Below are 12,771 nucleotides of genomic sequence, written 5' to 3'. Positions count from 1 at the left end.
TGTATTTTGCGTTCTGTCTGCCCTCTAATTATGTTTACACCCCAAGGTCAATTATATATATCCTTCCCGTCACAGACCCTCCAGATTCAAAGTTTTAGTTCTTAACAAGACTTCTGAAACCTTTCAACAGAAAAAAAAAAAAAAAAAAAGAACAAGACTTCTGAAAGTTTACCTAAAAGTTTTTGACACGTATTAAGTGTGCATTCATACTTTTTTTTTTTTTGTTGAGGGATGAGTAAAGGAGAAGTGTACATTCATACTTATAATTTAACTGTTATATGCTTTCGGGGCGATGTGAGAGTATTGAGTTCAGTCCCTTCTTAACACCAATTACGGAATCAAATTTCATGCGGGCACATGAGACATGCTAACAAATCCACCAGTAGTACGTATTTTAGCAAATCTATAAAAACTACAAATTTTATATTTTTAAGATATATAAATCAAGGATCCATTTCTCCGGAGTTTCCCTTTTAGGACTTAAATATTAAGTTAATCAAATTTTATTTCAACAAAAAAAAGTTAATCAAATTTTGACTCATAAATTCGTCATCGATTGCATCATCTTTCCATTGATAACCAGTGACGGGTTCATGATTAATGTTCAGGGGGGAGGGTAAATTAAAAGATGAAATTTTTTCTTGGAATTCATCGGTGACTTGAAATCTGCTATACTATATATTGTAATTTAACTTATACACAAATATTTATAATAGTTATTTTTCCTAACAAGAACGTATTTTCCCTTGATAATTTGTAATATGTTTAAACAATGAGTTTATTAAGTAAGACATTCGTGATTTATAGTGTTGTACATTAATATGAGACAGATTATGAGTTTTTCAAGTGGACATAGGCAAGAGGTCACGATGAACAACGGTAAATTTGGTGCTATAATCAAAACCTTTCTACATATATTATCGCCACATAAAGAAACATACTTTGAACCCAAAACTTTTACAAGAGATATATAAACTTTTATTATATCGTAGAACCTCTAGCCTTCTTAAAGGTCTTGATTCTTAAATTTGCCGTTTAATTATTTTGTTTAATATATTTAATTTCTCACAACTATATTTCAGACCCATGGCTAATTCTTAATGGTCTTGATTCTAATATATTTAATGCACCTACTAAAAGTGCTTTGCCAAAAAAAATCTACCAAAACTAAAGAAAACTTATAAAGGGAAGAATGCAACCAAAGGGATCGAACCCATGGCAAATTCTTCCGGGTAAGAGTATAAACGGCTCATATCAATTAGGCAACATTAATTATCATGTTAGTTTTAGTAACCTATAATAGTTTTAGTAACCTTATTTTAATAATTGTTTTGAGGGACTTCTTCCTCACTCTTTCTATGTGTTTGTAGGGGGTGAGGGGACTATAGCCTACCCTCGCCCCCACATAGATCTGCCACTATTGATAAACCTACCATCCTTCTGAGAAGAAAAACATATAAATCTTTGTTCAACACTATACAAACCTTTTAGGACTTAAATATTAAATAAATCAAATTGTTGTAAAGTGATTGACTTGATTGATGACTCCGCGGGTTACCGTTCTAACAATCGTAGTTTGCAGGGAATTTTGAAGTTATTTTTTACAAAAGTGGATAAAAATAGTATATTTATCTGGTTAAGCTCATGATCTCATAGATAGATTTGAATCTTCCTTAAGGTCTGTTATTTGTTAAAACCTTTTTACTAGATCTTTTTTGTTCCAGACCTCTAAAGATCTAAGAGTTTATAAGCTTTCTGACACATAAATGTTTAAACTTTAAGATTCGAAAACTTTAAAGTTTTGAAACTTTTAAAAGTTTGGAACATTAAAAGTTCAAATCATTAAGTTTTGAAACATTTTTATTAAAATTTTAAAGATCCAGAACTTTGTTAGAATTTTAAACGGTTCGTTTTAAATCTAAACCGTCCAAACTTATAGTTGTGATTAAAATGAAAGTTATATTATTTTAAGAGTTAAACTTTAAATATTAGTTGTCTACTTCTCTTCTTCATCTTCACCAAACATCACCATTATTTTAAGATTAAAATTTTAAATACTTAAAACGGAAATTACATTTACTTAAAAACTTCAAATATTAAAACGAAAGTTATATTATTTTAAGATCAAAACTTTAAAGATTAAAACTTTTAAGAAAGCAAATAAAAACTAGGGGACCAAAATCGAAATAACTTTAAAATTGTTAGAAGTTCATAGCAAGTTAGGGTTTTCTCTTGCAACAAAAAAAGAGTTCGAGTTTGTTATCACTAATGATCAACCGTTGTTTATGGAAGATCTTAGGGAGTCTTATATTAATTCAGGTGATCTTGATGGGGGACGAGTAACGACTATTCTAAATTACGTGAGGAGTTGTTTGTCAACCAAGGCTTTACAACCCATTGTTCAAAAAGTTTTTTTAAAACAATTTTAAAATTTCATACATTACAACAAAATTAAACACAAACTCACAGTGGATAACATTTTAGTGGTAAAAACATCTTAAAACGAGATTGTACGTAAGTTGTTACTTCAGGGGTGTCCAGTTTATTAAGGTAATCCGTACAAATATGTTAGTTATCATGAAAAACCCTTTATTAAGAGCAGCCAATTACTGCTGTAGATCATATTATACATCCACATGGTGTTTAGTTAAATTCTATCGGAACATTGTCTCTCACTACATAGAAATGATGTATAGAAAAGACTCTAAGGTAATGGGAGTAGTAAAAACATCTTGAAACAAAAATTATCTTTTCTAAAAGTTAAACTTTAAATATTAATTGTTTACTTCTCATCTTTATCTTCACCAAACACCACCAAACTTTAAATAATTAAAACGGAAGTTACATTTGCTTAAAAACTTTAAATATTAAAATGAAAGTTATATTATTTTAATATTAAAATTTTATATATTACAACTTTTAAAATTAAAATTTTATATATTAAAATTTTTAAGATTAAAATTTTAAATATTAAAACTTTTAAGATTAAAATTTTATATATTTAAAATTTTAAATAATTAAAATGAAAGTTACATTTACTTAAAAACTTAAAATATGAAAATGAAAGATATATTATTTTAAGATTAAAACTTTAAATAATTGTGGATGTAGAAAGTACGTAAGTTGTTACTTCCACAATTCTAAGGTTTAAACAAGTATTTTTGCTATCATTATCTCTCACGGGTTGTACTCTCGTCATATTTTCTCGATTCTATTTTACGTTCTAAATTTTAAAAAATTGGTATTGCAAGATTTTTTTTAGACCTTACTGATTCCCGAACATTTATCGGGCTATCAGAATGATGCATGGACATTTGTTGATGGAGATGTATAAGATTTATGAAGAAGAAGCGAATACGCTCCCATATTTGGTTGACAAATACTTTCTCGGGGAGTATATAATGTATGAAAAAGACGTAGGAGTTGAGCTAAAACCTATATATTAAAACTTTTAAAATTAAAATTTTATATATTAAAATTTTTAAAATTAAAATTTTATATATTAAAATTTTTAAGATTAAAATTTTAAATATTAAAACTTTTAAGATTAAAATTTTATATATTTAAAATTTTAAATAATTAAAATGAAAGTTACATTTACTTAAAAACTTTAAATATGAAAATGAAAGTTATATTATTTAAGATTAAAACTTTAAATAATTGTGGATGTAGAAAGTACGTAAGATGTTACTCCTACAATTCTAAGGTTTAAACAAGTATATTTTTGATATCATTATCTCTCACGGGTTATACTCTCGTCATATTTTCTCGATTCTATTTTATGTTCTGAATTTTAAAAAATTGGTATTGGAAGATTTTTTTTAGACCTTATTAATTCCCGAACATTTATCGGGCTATCAGAATGATGCATGGACATTTGTTGATGGAGATGTATAAGATTTATGAAAAAGAAGCGAATACGCTCCCATATTTGGTTGACAAATACTTTCTCGGGGAGTATATAATGTATGAAAAAGACGTAGGAGTTGAGCTAAAATCTAGATAGGAGGTTCATAACTCTCCTTACTGGTATATGGTTCACAATCTACTGAGTTATCTTTATAGATATAAGGTTCACAATCCACTAAGCCTTCTGGGAATTGTTGTATGACGACATATAGTGTTCCTACATTCATGACGTGTAGATACTTGTTGGTGGTTTGTTTTGTCCATCAGTTTGTCCTTATGTCTGTCCTCCTTTTCAACTTTACACGGGTCTGAAGGTGATGGTGGTTCAGATATCGAATCCATTGGAGAGACTAATGGCTTATCGAATTGGGATTCAAGTTGAGTGTTGCATTGGAGAGTGTCTTTTGCTAAAAACTCAAGTAATCCTAAGAGTCAAATTGAGTTCAAGTTGAGTGTTGCACTGGAGATGCGTTGTTATTTTACCACTCCAGTGGCATGAGGGAAAAGAAATGTTAATACCTGAGTCACTACCTTATGTTTACAGGCACAAAAGTTTCTAGGAGGTTCCAATTTTGAGTAGGGTTGGGCCAAAGTAGTCTGAAGCATAGATCTCACTATATTAGTCAACGTTTGCAGTGTTCTTCTTCAATGTACCGGGGAAGGATAATGAAGACGTTGTATTATGGAGGCGAGACGGCATTGATATGTGGGTACACAGGGCATAATTCATCTTAAGTTAAGAGTGTATCTTGCCTCGATTTTTTCTTTGTTTTGTATTTAGAAATGATTCCTTTGTTCAACAATTAAGCGGTACAACGGAAAACAACATCATATTCATTAATGGTGTACCATCGACGGCTTATGCAATTTTGGTAAATCTTCAAAGACTATTTTCCATGTGTATAAATGACCACTCGGTGAACAAAAGTAGTGTGAAGATGATGTTGTTGTATATGTTGGGGGGGGGGGGATTTATGACTCTGGAAAAGACTATCAGATTTATTGTGGCAAGGGGAAGAAAGTCTATTGACGAGAATATGTGTATAGCTCAAACTACTAGCTAATTTACAAAAGGGTGCTTCTAAAGGCACCGGGCTAAAAAGCTGTTAGCATCCGGAAATTTTATTGACTCGGGTCAATGGCCATTGACCAGAGTTCTCTATAAGCACCGGTTTTTAATGTGGGTGACGTTCACCTTCGTTTACTTCTTCCATCTTCTTCTTTCAAAACAAAAAGAATCCCAATTCAATTCATTTTACTAGTTGAATACATCGGTTCAATCGAGATTAAGAAATCAGAAAGGGAGGGAGCAGACTATTTTCGACGAAGAATATTAAAGCTAAAACTTTTTCTCTCTACCCATCTTTCTATTTGCTTAAATTTTGTTATTTCCAACTTGAATTTGATGGTGGGTTTCTAACATACAATCTCAGAGAAACATGGATTGTTTGGATTCACCATTGTCATCTACTGATCAACAATTCACTACTACTTCTGTTGACACCATAACTACCTTCACTACCAGAGATAACTACCCTTTTCTTCAACCTCAACAAGAGCACAGATTACCCACTACTTTCTCTCAGGTATTGTCGCAAATAGATAGTATTATTTGAAACTTACTTTCATTAAAAGCAAATCCAAAATCCCAAGCTTCAGAAGAATAAACACAACTACAATTAACTGCAACTTGGGATTCCATGATTGATTTTGGGTCAAATAAGTTTGTGGTATTTTCTTTCATGCATTATCATCTCCCAATCACTTTAGAGGCGTCTTCATGTTAGAGAGAGAAAGTTTGAAATATGGATTTCTGGTTGGTTTTGTGAGAGATTGATGGAGGGGTTAGGGTTAACCGATGCCTACATAATTGGTTGGTGCTAATAGAGAAAGGAGCGGTTGGGCCTGGTGCTAACAGAGATGGATGCTAACAACATTTTGGCCCGGTGCCTTTAGAAGCACCCTTTACAAAATGGGTGAGCGAAAATATCCCTCAAGTTAGCCAACATAAGAAATTTTTGTGATCTCTTCGATAACTAAAATCAGGTTGCAGGATATAAAAGAAATCACGCAGAAGATAATCATTTAGCATGTTTGTTTTTTTCAATAGAGGAAATAAATAAAAACGTAGCAATCAGATAACAAGTAACATCTATATGCCTTAGAATTGTTAGAATCAAATTGATTAGGGGAAAGAGTTTGTTGTTTGGAGGGGAATAGAAATTTCACTAAAGAGATTATTAAATCGGGGCAACCCATCCATCCATCCCTAAGTTGGAGGCGGCGAAGTCTATGGGGATATGCAATAATTCTCTTCTAATGGAGTAATATAAAAGGGGACGGACGCTGCCTGGTCACGAGAGGGAAACCCCCAAAAGAAAGAAGGAAAGAAAACGGCAGCCATGGATTCTTCAGATTCGGAGGAAGTTTTTAACTACAGTTACAGTTCGGAAGATTTGGAAGAATGGGAGAAGAAGTCACTTTTTGGAAAACACCGTACATCTGCTGCTGCTTCTTCTTCTGGGGATGTAATAATACTTCAAGGCATGAAGGGAGAAGAAAGCCCTCCTGAGGCTGAGTGTAGTAGTAAGAAAAGACGTAAACTAGGATTAGAAGAAATAACGGAGGATTTGATAACTGAAGTCAAGGAAGCCAGGTATTGAACGATCCAACCAAATATCTTTTTTCTAATTTTTTTTTTCCCAACCAAACCCTAGGTGGTAATTTTAGGGTTTTATTCAGCTTGTTGTTTGATTCATAATTTAGGGTTTCATTCCTACTGACTGCTATATTCCCACAATTTTTATTTAGTTTTTTTTTTCAGGAAAAAGATTTAGTACTATATTCTTATAGAGAAATTAAAATTCATAAACCTTCAATTAGTAGTACTGATCATCATAAAAATCTTTTATTTATCAGGTCTGTAATTCCGAATAACTTTTTCTCTGTTTATTAACTTACAAGTAATTCTTGTTCATAAACCTATAGTTAGTTGTAATCATCATCATAAATAAATAAATAAAAAAAAAGAAAATAAGCCACAATTCATTCAGTTGGTACCAAATCATGTCTTTCTAGAAATTTGTCTCAGTCTACTAATGCTTGCTGCATAGGTTGTAAGCTGATTTTAATTGCTTTTTTTTGTACCTCCCTAATTTATTTGACATCCAACATAAGTATTACTAGTAGAATTTATTTAATGGTGCATCAGAATTCTTCTTCTTATATGATGATGATGATGATGTCGTCGTCTAAGTACACATTGTTGTTGTTGTTACAGGAAACTTGTGGAGGATGATATAAATTGTTGGAAGAATAAGAGTTATGAAGAGAAGAAGACAGATCGTTGGCCTCAAAACAAACAGGCCAACAAAACGTTGACCGTTAAGGTGTCCAATCTGTATTTCTCTTTGATGACCTATCTTGATGACCATTACGAGGAGAAGCATGGTATACCATTGGAACCACATACCAGAGAAGAGATTGAAAACGAAATAAAGAATTGGGAGGTATATAATTAATAATAATCTTCCTTACATTATTAGCTAGGTTTTTTTTTTTAAGCTGCTGCTAGTCTAAATATAACAACAATGTTGTCTGTTTGTTTGTAGGATCTTGCTGTTTCTTACAAGGCACAACTAGAAGAATACAAGAAACATATCAACACGGTTGTCATGATCAATATAAGTGTTTGTCTTCGTAATTTAAAGAAGGTATACTACTACTACTACTACTAAACCACACTTAATATGTCGTCTATATATATATATATATATATATATATATATATATTCTCTTGCTGATTTTGACTTCTATGAACAGATTCGAGGTGTTAGAGGAAAGATAGAGGCTCTCGTTGACAACACATTTAAGAGAGGTGTCATTTTGGAACAACTGTCACTCCCAGATGATGGTTTCTTTGATAAAATGTACGAGAAACAAGATATCCCCACGAAACAACAGGGCACTGAAAAGAGTGGCGAGGTATATAGTTTCAGTTTTTGTAATTCGGTAATATGTTTTTGATGTTTGATATTGCGTGCGATGTTATCCCAACCAAAACCATACTAGATTTTCCCAATTTTTGTTTTGTTTTTATACTAAATGTTTAGTTAAATCAACTACTTCTGACCTCTGTTTATTGTTTCACCAATTGTAGGAGCTGATAAAGGAGATAACGGAACTGTTGGATGACTTATATTGGACCGACATTGCCAATTACTTAGAAGGCCTCTATCTCAGTACAGAGACAGTTGCAAGTGAATTGAAATGCATATTGGAAAAGAAGTAAGTTACAACATCAGTAGTAGCTGGTTTAATTGCAAGGGGAATTACTTACCACTACTAGAAATGTGTCTGGAACTTAGTAAACAATTGACATGGATGATAGATATTTTTTTTTTTGTTTGAGGAGGATGATAGATATTAACATCTATGTATATTTGTGAGAAGTGTACTCAAAAAGCACAATTTTGATCTTTGACATTGAGATTATTATGAATTTGTAGGAAGTCCAAACCAAAATAGAGAACAATATTTTTTTATTGATAATTAAGACTCTAAATATGCACGACTAGTATGCCTTATCTCTACAAGAAATCTCTTTATATTTGACTGGAGTTTAAACTAATAAGTAAATTTTGTGTATGTTTTAGATAGATCCTCTTATACCAAGTTAACCAAAATACTAAAAAATTGAAGGAGTTAATATCATTCAAAACACCTCAACTAATCCAATAAACCTAATTATTTCAAACCCCTTTCTATTATAAGTGTATGGTTGGTGGAGGTCTACAAACCAAATTAATTTTTGTTGTATAAGAATTTTTGTAATTTTGTTGCATTGTACGAGTTTGTTGTTTGGAGGGGAATAGAAATTTCACTAAAGAGATTAGTATTAAATTGGGCAACCCATCCATCCCACTTGGTGACCCGTCCATACCTGCCGCCCCAGTTTACATCCATCCATCCCTAAGTTGGAGGCGGCGAAGTCTATGGGGATATGCAATAATTCTCTTCTAATGGAGTAATATAAAAGGGGACGGACGCTGCCTGGTCACGAGGATAACGCTGTCCGTTAAGGTGTACAATGCGTATAACGCTGTGATAACCTATCTTAATGACCATTACGAAAAGAAGCATGGTATACCATTGGAACCACACACGAGGAAAGAGATTGAAAACGAACTAAAGTACTGGGAGGTATATAATAATAATAATAATAATAATCTTCCTTACATCAATCACATTATTAGCTAGCTAGGGTTTCTTACCCTTTTTTGTAAGCTGCTAGTCTAACAACAATGTTGTATGTATGTTTGTTTGTAGGATCTTGCTGTTTCTTACAAGGCACAACTAGAAGAATAGAAGAAACATATGGTCACGGTTGTCATGATCAATTTAAATGTTTGTCTTCGTAATTTAAACAAGGTATACTACTAAACCACACTTAACTCCATCTATGTCGTCTTGGCCTTCTATATATGTATATTCTCTTGCTGACTTTGAATTCTATGAATAGATTCGAGGAGTTAATGGAAAGATAGAGGCCTCTCTCGCTCTGCAGGGACAGTTGCAAGTGAATTGAAACGTATATTGGAAAAGAAGTTAAATTTGAAGCACAGCAACATCGGTCGTAGCTGGTTTGATTGCTTACTACTACAAATGTGTACTGCATAGATGATATTTATCAATATGAAACCTTTCGTATTCATGCCATGTTAAATTGAAGTTCAGGCACCCAATGGTTTCAATTGTGTTAAGGACTGTGAAACTAGATTTGAAAAATTCAAGCTTTCTTTATACTTTGTTAGTAACAATAAAGTATCATATGGGCTTGGAGCAATCTAGCGGGTATGAGCATTCGCGGGCACTTGAAGCATCGCCCGGGTGAGTCAGGCACCAAACTTCAATGGCCATTAGGGTAAGCGGGTTGACCGGGCGGGTAATTTGAAACTTCTATCGCGCCATTACCCTCCCAGGCCCACTAACGAAAACGTAGTTAATATTACAAATTTTCTCTAAAAATTCGTCATGTTAAATTTTGTGGCCGTAATTGCAATCTAGTTGTCCATTTACTTGCTCGAAATGTTTTTTTTAGCTGAAAGAGATAGCCTCTCGGTATCCCATCAAATTCCAAGCTTCATTGTAAGCTAGTTGGAGGCAGATAAATCCAACGCTCTTTCGAATATTTGTTTTGAATAAATTAGACTGAAACAAAAAGATTGATAATGCTACTTGAGAATGTTAATCCTCTTTTTGTGTCTCGCATTTTGTTCGGTTAAAGATTAAATGTCATTCACATATTGTACGGTGTCAATAATCTATCGACAGACAGACTTTAGTAGCGTATAATCCTATCACGAATTTATGGCCAGACCTCGGGATCGACTCATGATCCACTATATAATCTATATCACTTCATTATAATTTACATGGATGATAGATATTAGATCTATGGCATTGATCTTTGGCATTGAGATTATTATGAATTTGTAGGAAGTCCAAACCAAATTAGAGAATAATATTTTTTTATTGATAATTAACTAAGACCCTAAATATGCACAACTAGTACGTATTATCTCTACAAGAAATCTCCAGAAAGACATATTTGACTGGAGTTTTAACCATAAGTAAATTATTTCAAAATACTAAAAAATTGAAGGAGTTAATATCATTCAAAACACCTCAACTAATCCAATAAACCTAATTATTTCAAACCCCTCTCTATTATGTTCCAATAAACCTAATTATTTCCTCAAATACACATAAATACGCAATTAACCAAAATACAAAAAAAAAAAACGACTGAGAGAGAAGTTAAGCGGTAGAGAGATAAAAAAAACGAGATAGATAAGGATGGGAGGAGAGAGAGCGTGTTTTGTGATGTTGTGAGACATCGGTTTTCTCATGTTGTTTGTGAGAAAAATTTTCAACCTTTTTTTATAACGAGAAATGGACTTTCTCACTCTTTCAGCTTTACCAAACAAATGAAATTCAACTTTCTCGAAAAAACGACTTTCTCAGCCACGTTTCTCATGTACCAAATGGACCCTACAAAGAAGTTTCTGTTGATGACAACAAGAGGATAGAAATGGTTTATATGGATTAATTTTTCATTCTATCCATCCCTCTCATTATGTTTACACCCCAAGGTCGATGATAGATATCCTCCTCGTGATAGACACTCAGATCAAGTTTTACGAAACAAGTTTTAATTGAGATTCTCACTCTTTGATGACGAAAGTAGAGATCTTCAATTCTTGTATGTCTCTAATTCAAAACTCCAAACTTGGTTTTTATTTATTTATGTGACACGATCATTTTTGTAAAAAAATAATTAGTTATTTTGGAAATATACGAAAATTTGATTTCTATTGATTGAAATTTAAATATTGATGAAATGAACAATTAAAACTATCTCAAGAGGACATTGTAGATATAGAGTTCCTTTTGAGATATCTTTATTCCACACTCGACACATCATCTTTGAGATCTTAGTTGAGTTTTCCATTAGAAATGATTTAGAAAAAAACTCAGAAAATCCTACGTGCAATCCAAGTTTCTAAGATTGAGTTTTGCATTGAAAATGCTCTTAACGAAACTTCTGAAGATTTTACCTAAAATTTTTCGACACGTACAAAGTCTGACTGAATTCATACTTCTAATTTAACTGTTAGATGTTATTAGGGCGATGTGAGAGTATTGGGTTCGTCGCTTTTTGACACCAATTTTCGAATCAAATTTCACGTGAGCACATGAGACATGCTAACAGATCCACTACTAGAACATATTTTAGCAGATCTATAAGGTGTACATATTTTATATTTTTAAGATATATAAATCAAGGACCCATCTCTTGTTCATAAAAAAAAAGGACTCATCTCTTGGGAGTTTCCCTCTAAGGACTTAAATATCAAGTTAGTCAATTTGACTCATAAATTCGTCATCAGTTGCATCATCATTCCATTAATACCCCCACCATCCTTCCCAGAAGAAAAACATATAAATCTTCATCAAACTCTACAAATCTGAGAACCAAAAACAATGGCAGGAACCCAACTCACCACCACCACCCAAACCTCCACCACCAACCACCACTTCCCCCTCGCCGACCGTGTCGCAATCGTCACTGGCGCCTCTAGAGGTATCGGCCGTGCCATCGCCATCCACCTCGCTTCTCTAGGTGCAAAAGTCATTATAAATTACTCATCTAATTCCACCCAAGCCGATCTAGTAACCAAAGAAATCAACACTTCCTTTTCTAGTTCCCAATTTCAACTACCTAGAGCTATCCCAATTAAAGCGGATATCTCTGATCCGGTTCAAGTTAAGTCCTTATTTGATCAAACAGAACAAAATTTTGGTTCCAACATTCATATCCTAGTAAATTGTGCAGGTATATTAAACCCTAAATACCCAACTATTTCAAACACATCAATTGAAGATTGGTCAGAATGCTCGAAAAGTTTCCATATCTACAGACATTTCTACCGAACGTGAAATTTCATTCCTTAGTTCCAATACAAGTCAGATTTCAGACTGTTTGTTACTTTTCACTTGCAGAATTTTGACTTCTGAGATGATCCAAGTATTGAGATACATAAGAGTTAATTCCTATATGGCCCCCTACTTTGTGACCAGCTTCCTTTTTGGCCCCATTTTTTTCGTAAATTCAAATATGGCCCCCTATTTTTATGTAAATGGCGTAAATACCCTTCCTAATTTCTTAATAAAATATTAAAAACATAATTATTTCCACCTCACCTCTCTCTCTCGCCACTTCATCTCTCTCTCTGTCCACCTCACCTCTCCCTCTATCTCTCTCCATCTCACCCCTCTCTCCACCTAACCTCCCTCTCT

At 33.0% G+C, this 12,771-nt stretch overlaps 1 protein-coding gene across 2 annotated transcripts; it reads left to right on the top strand.

Moving 5' to 3' along the window:
* Window positions 1-5,904: 5,904 nt before the first annotated feature.
* Window positions 5,905-9,732, top strand: LOC147540475 (uncharacterized). 2 transcript variants are annotated; one of them, XM_086643534.1, is made up of 7 exons: window positions 5,905-6,565; window positions 7,190-7,418; window positions 7,521-7,622; window positions 7,732-7,893; window positions 8,069-8,196; window positions 9,238-9,339; window positions 9,431-9,732. In XM_086643534.1, the coding sequence occupies exons 1-6, from the start codon at window positions 6,312-6,314 to the stop codon at window positions 9,266-9,268; spliced, it is 906 nt and encodes a 301-aa protein (XP_086499660.1). In that variant the 5' UTR covers window positions 5,905-6,311; the 3' UTR covers window positions 9,269-9,339; window positions 9,431-9,732. The 2 variants fall into 2 exon arrangements, with proteins under 2 accessions (XP_086499660.1, XP_086499661.1); XM_086643535.1 differs by having other exon boundaries at window positions 6,171-6,565; window positions 7,190-7,298.
* Window positions 9,733-12,771: the final 3,039 nt, after the last annotated feature.

The sequence above is a fragment of the Eschscholzia californica genome, unplaced genomic scaffold (assembly GCF_041429995.1).
Source record: "Eschscholzia californica isolate CP2 unplaced genomic scaffold, dmEscCali1.0.p SCAF_5, whole genome shotgun sequence".
NCBI classification, from domain to species: Eukaryota; Viridiplantae; Streptophyta; class Magnoliopsida; order Ranunculales; family Papaveraceae; genus Eschscholzia; species Eschscholzia californica.
This window is presented reverse-complemented; position numbering and strand designations above follow the sequence as displayed.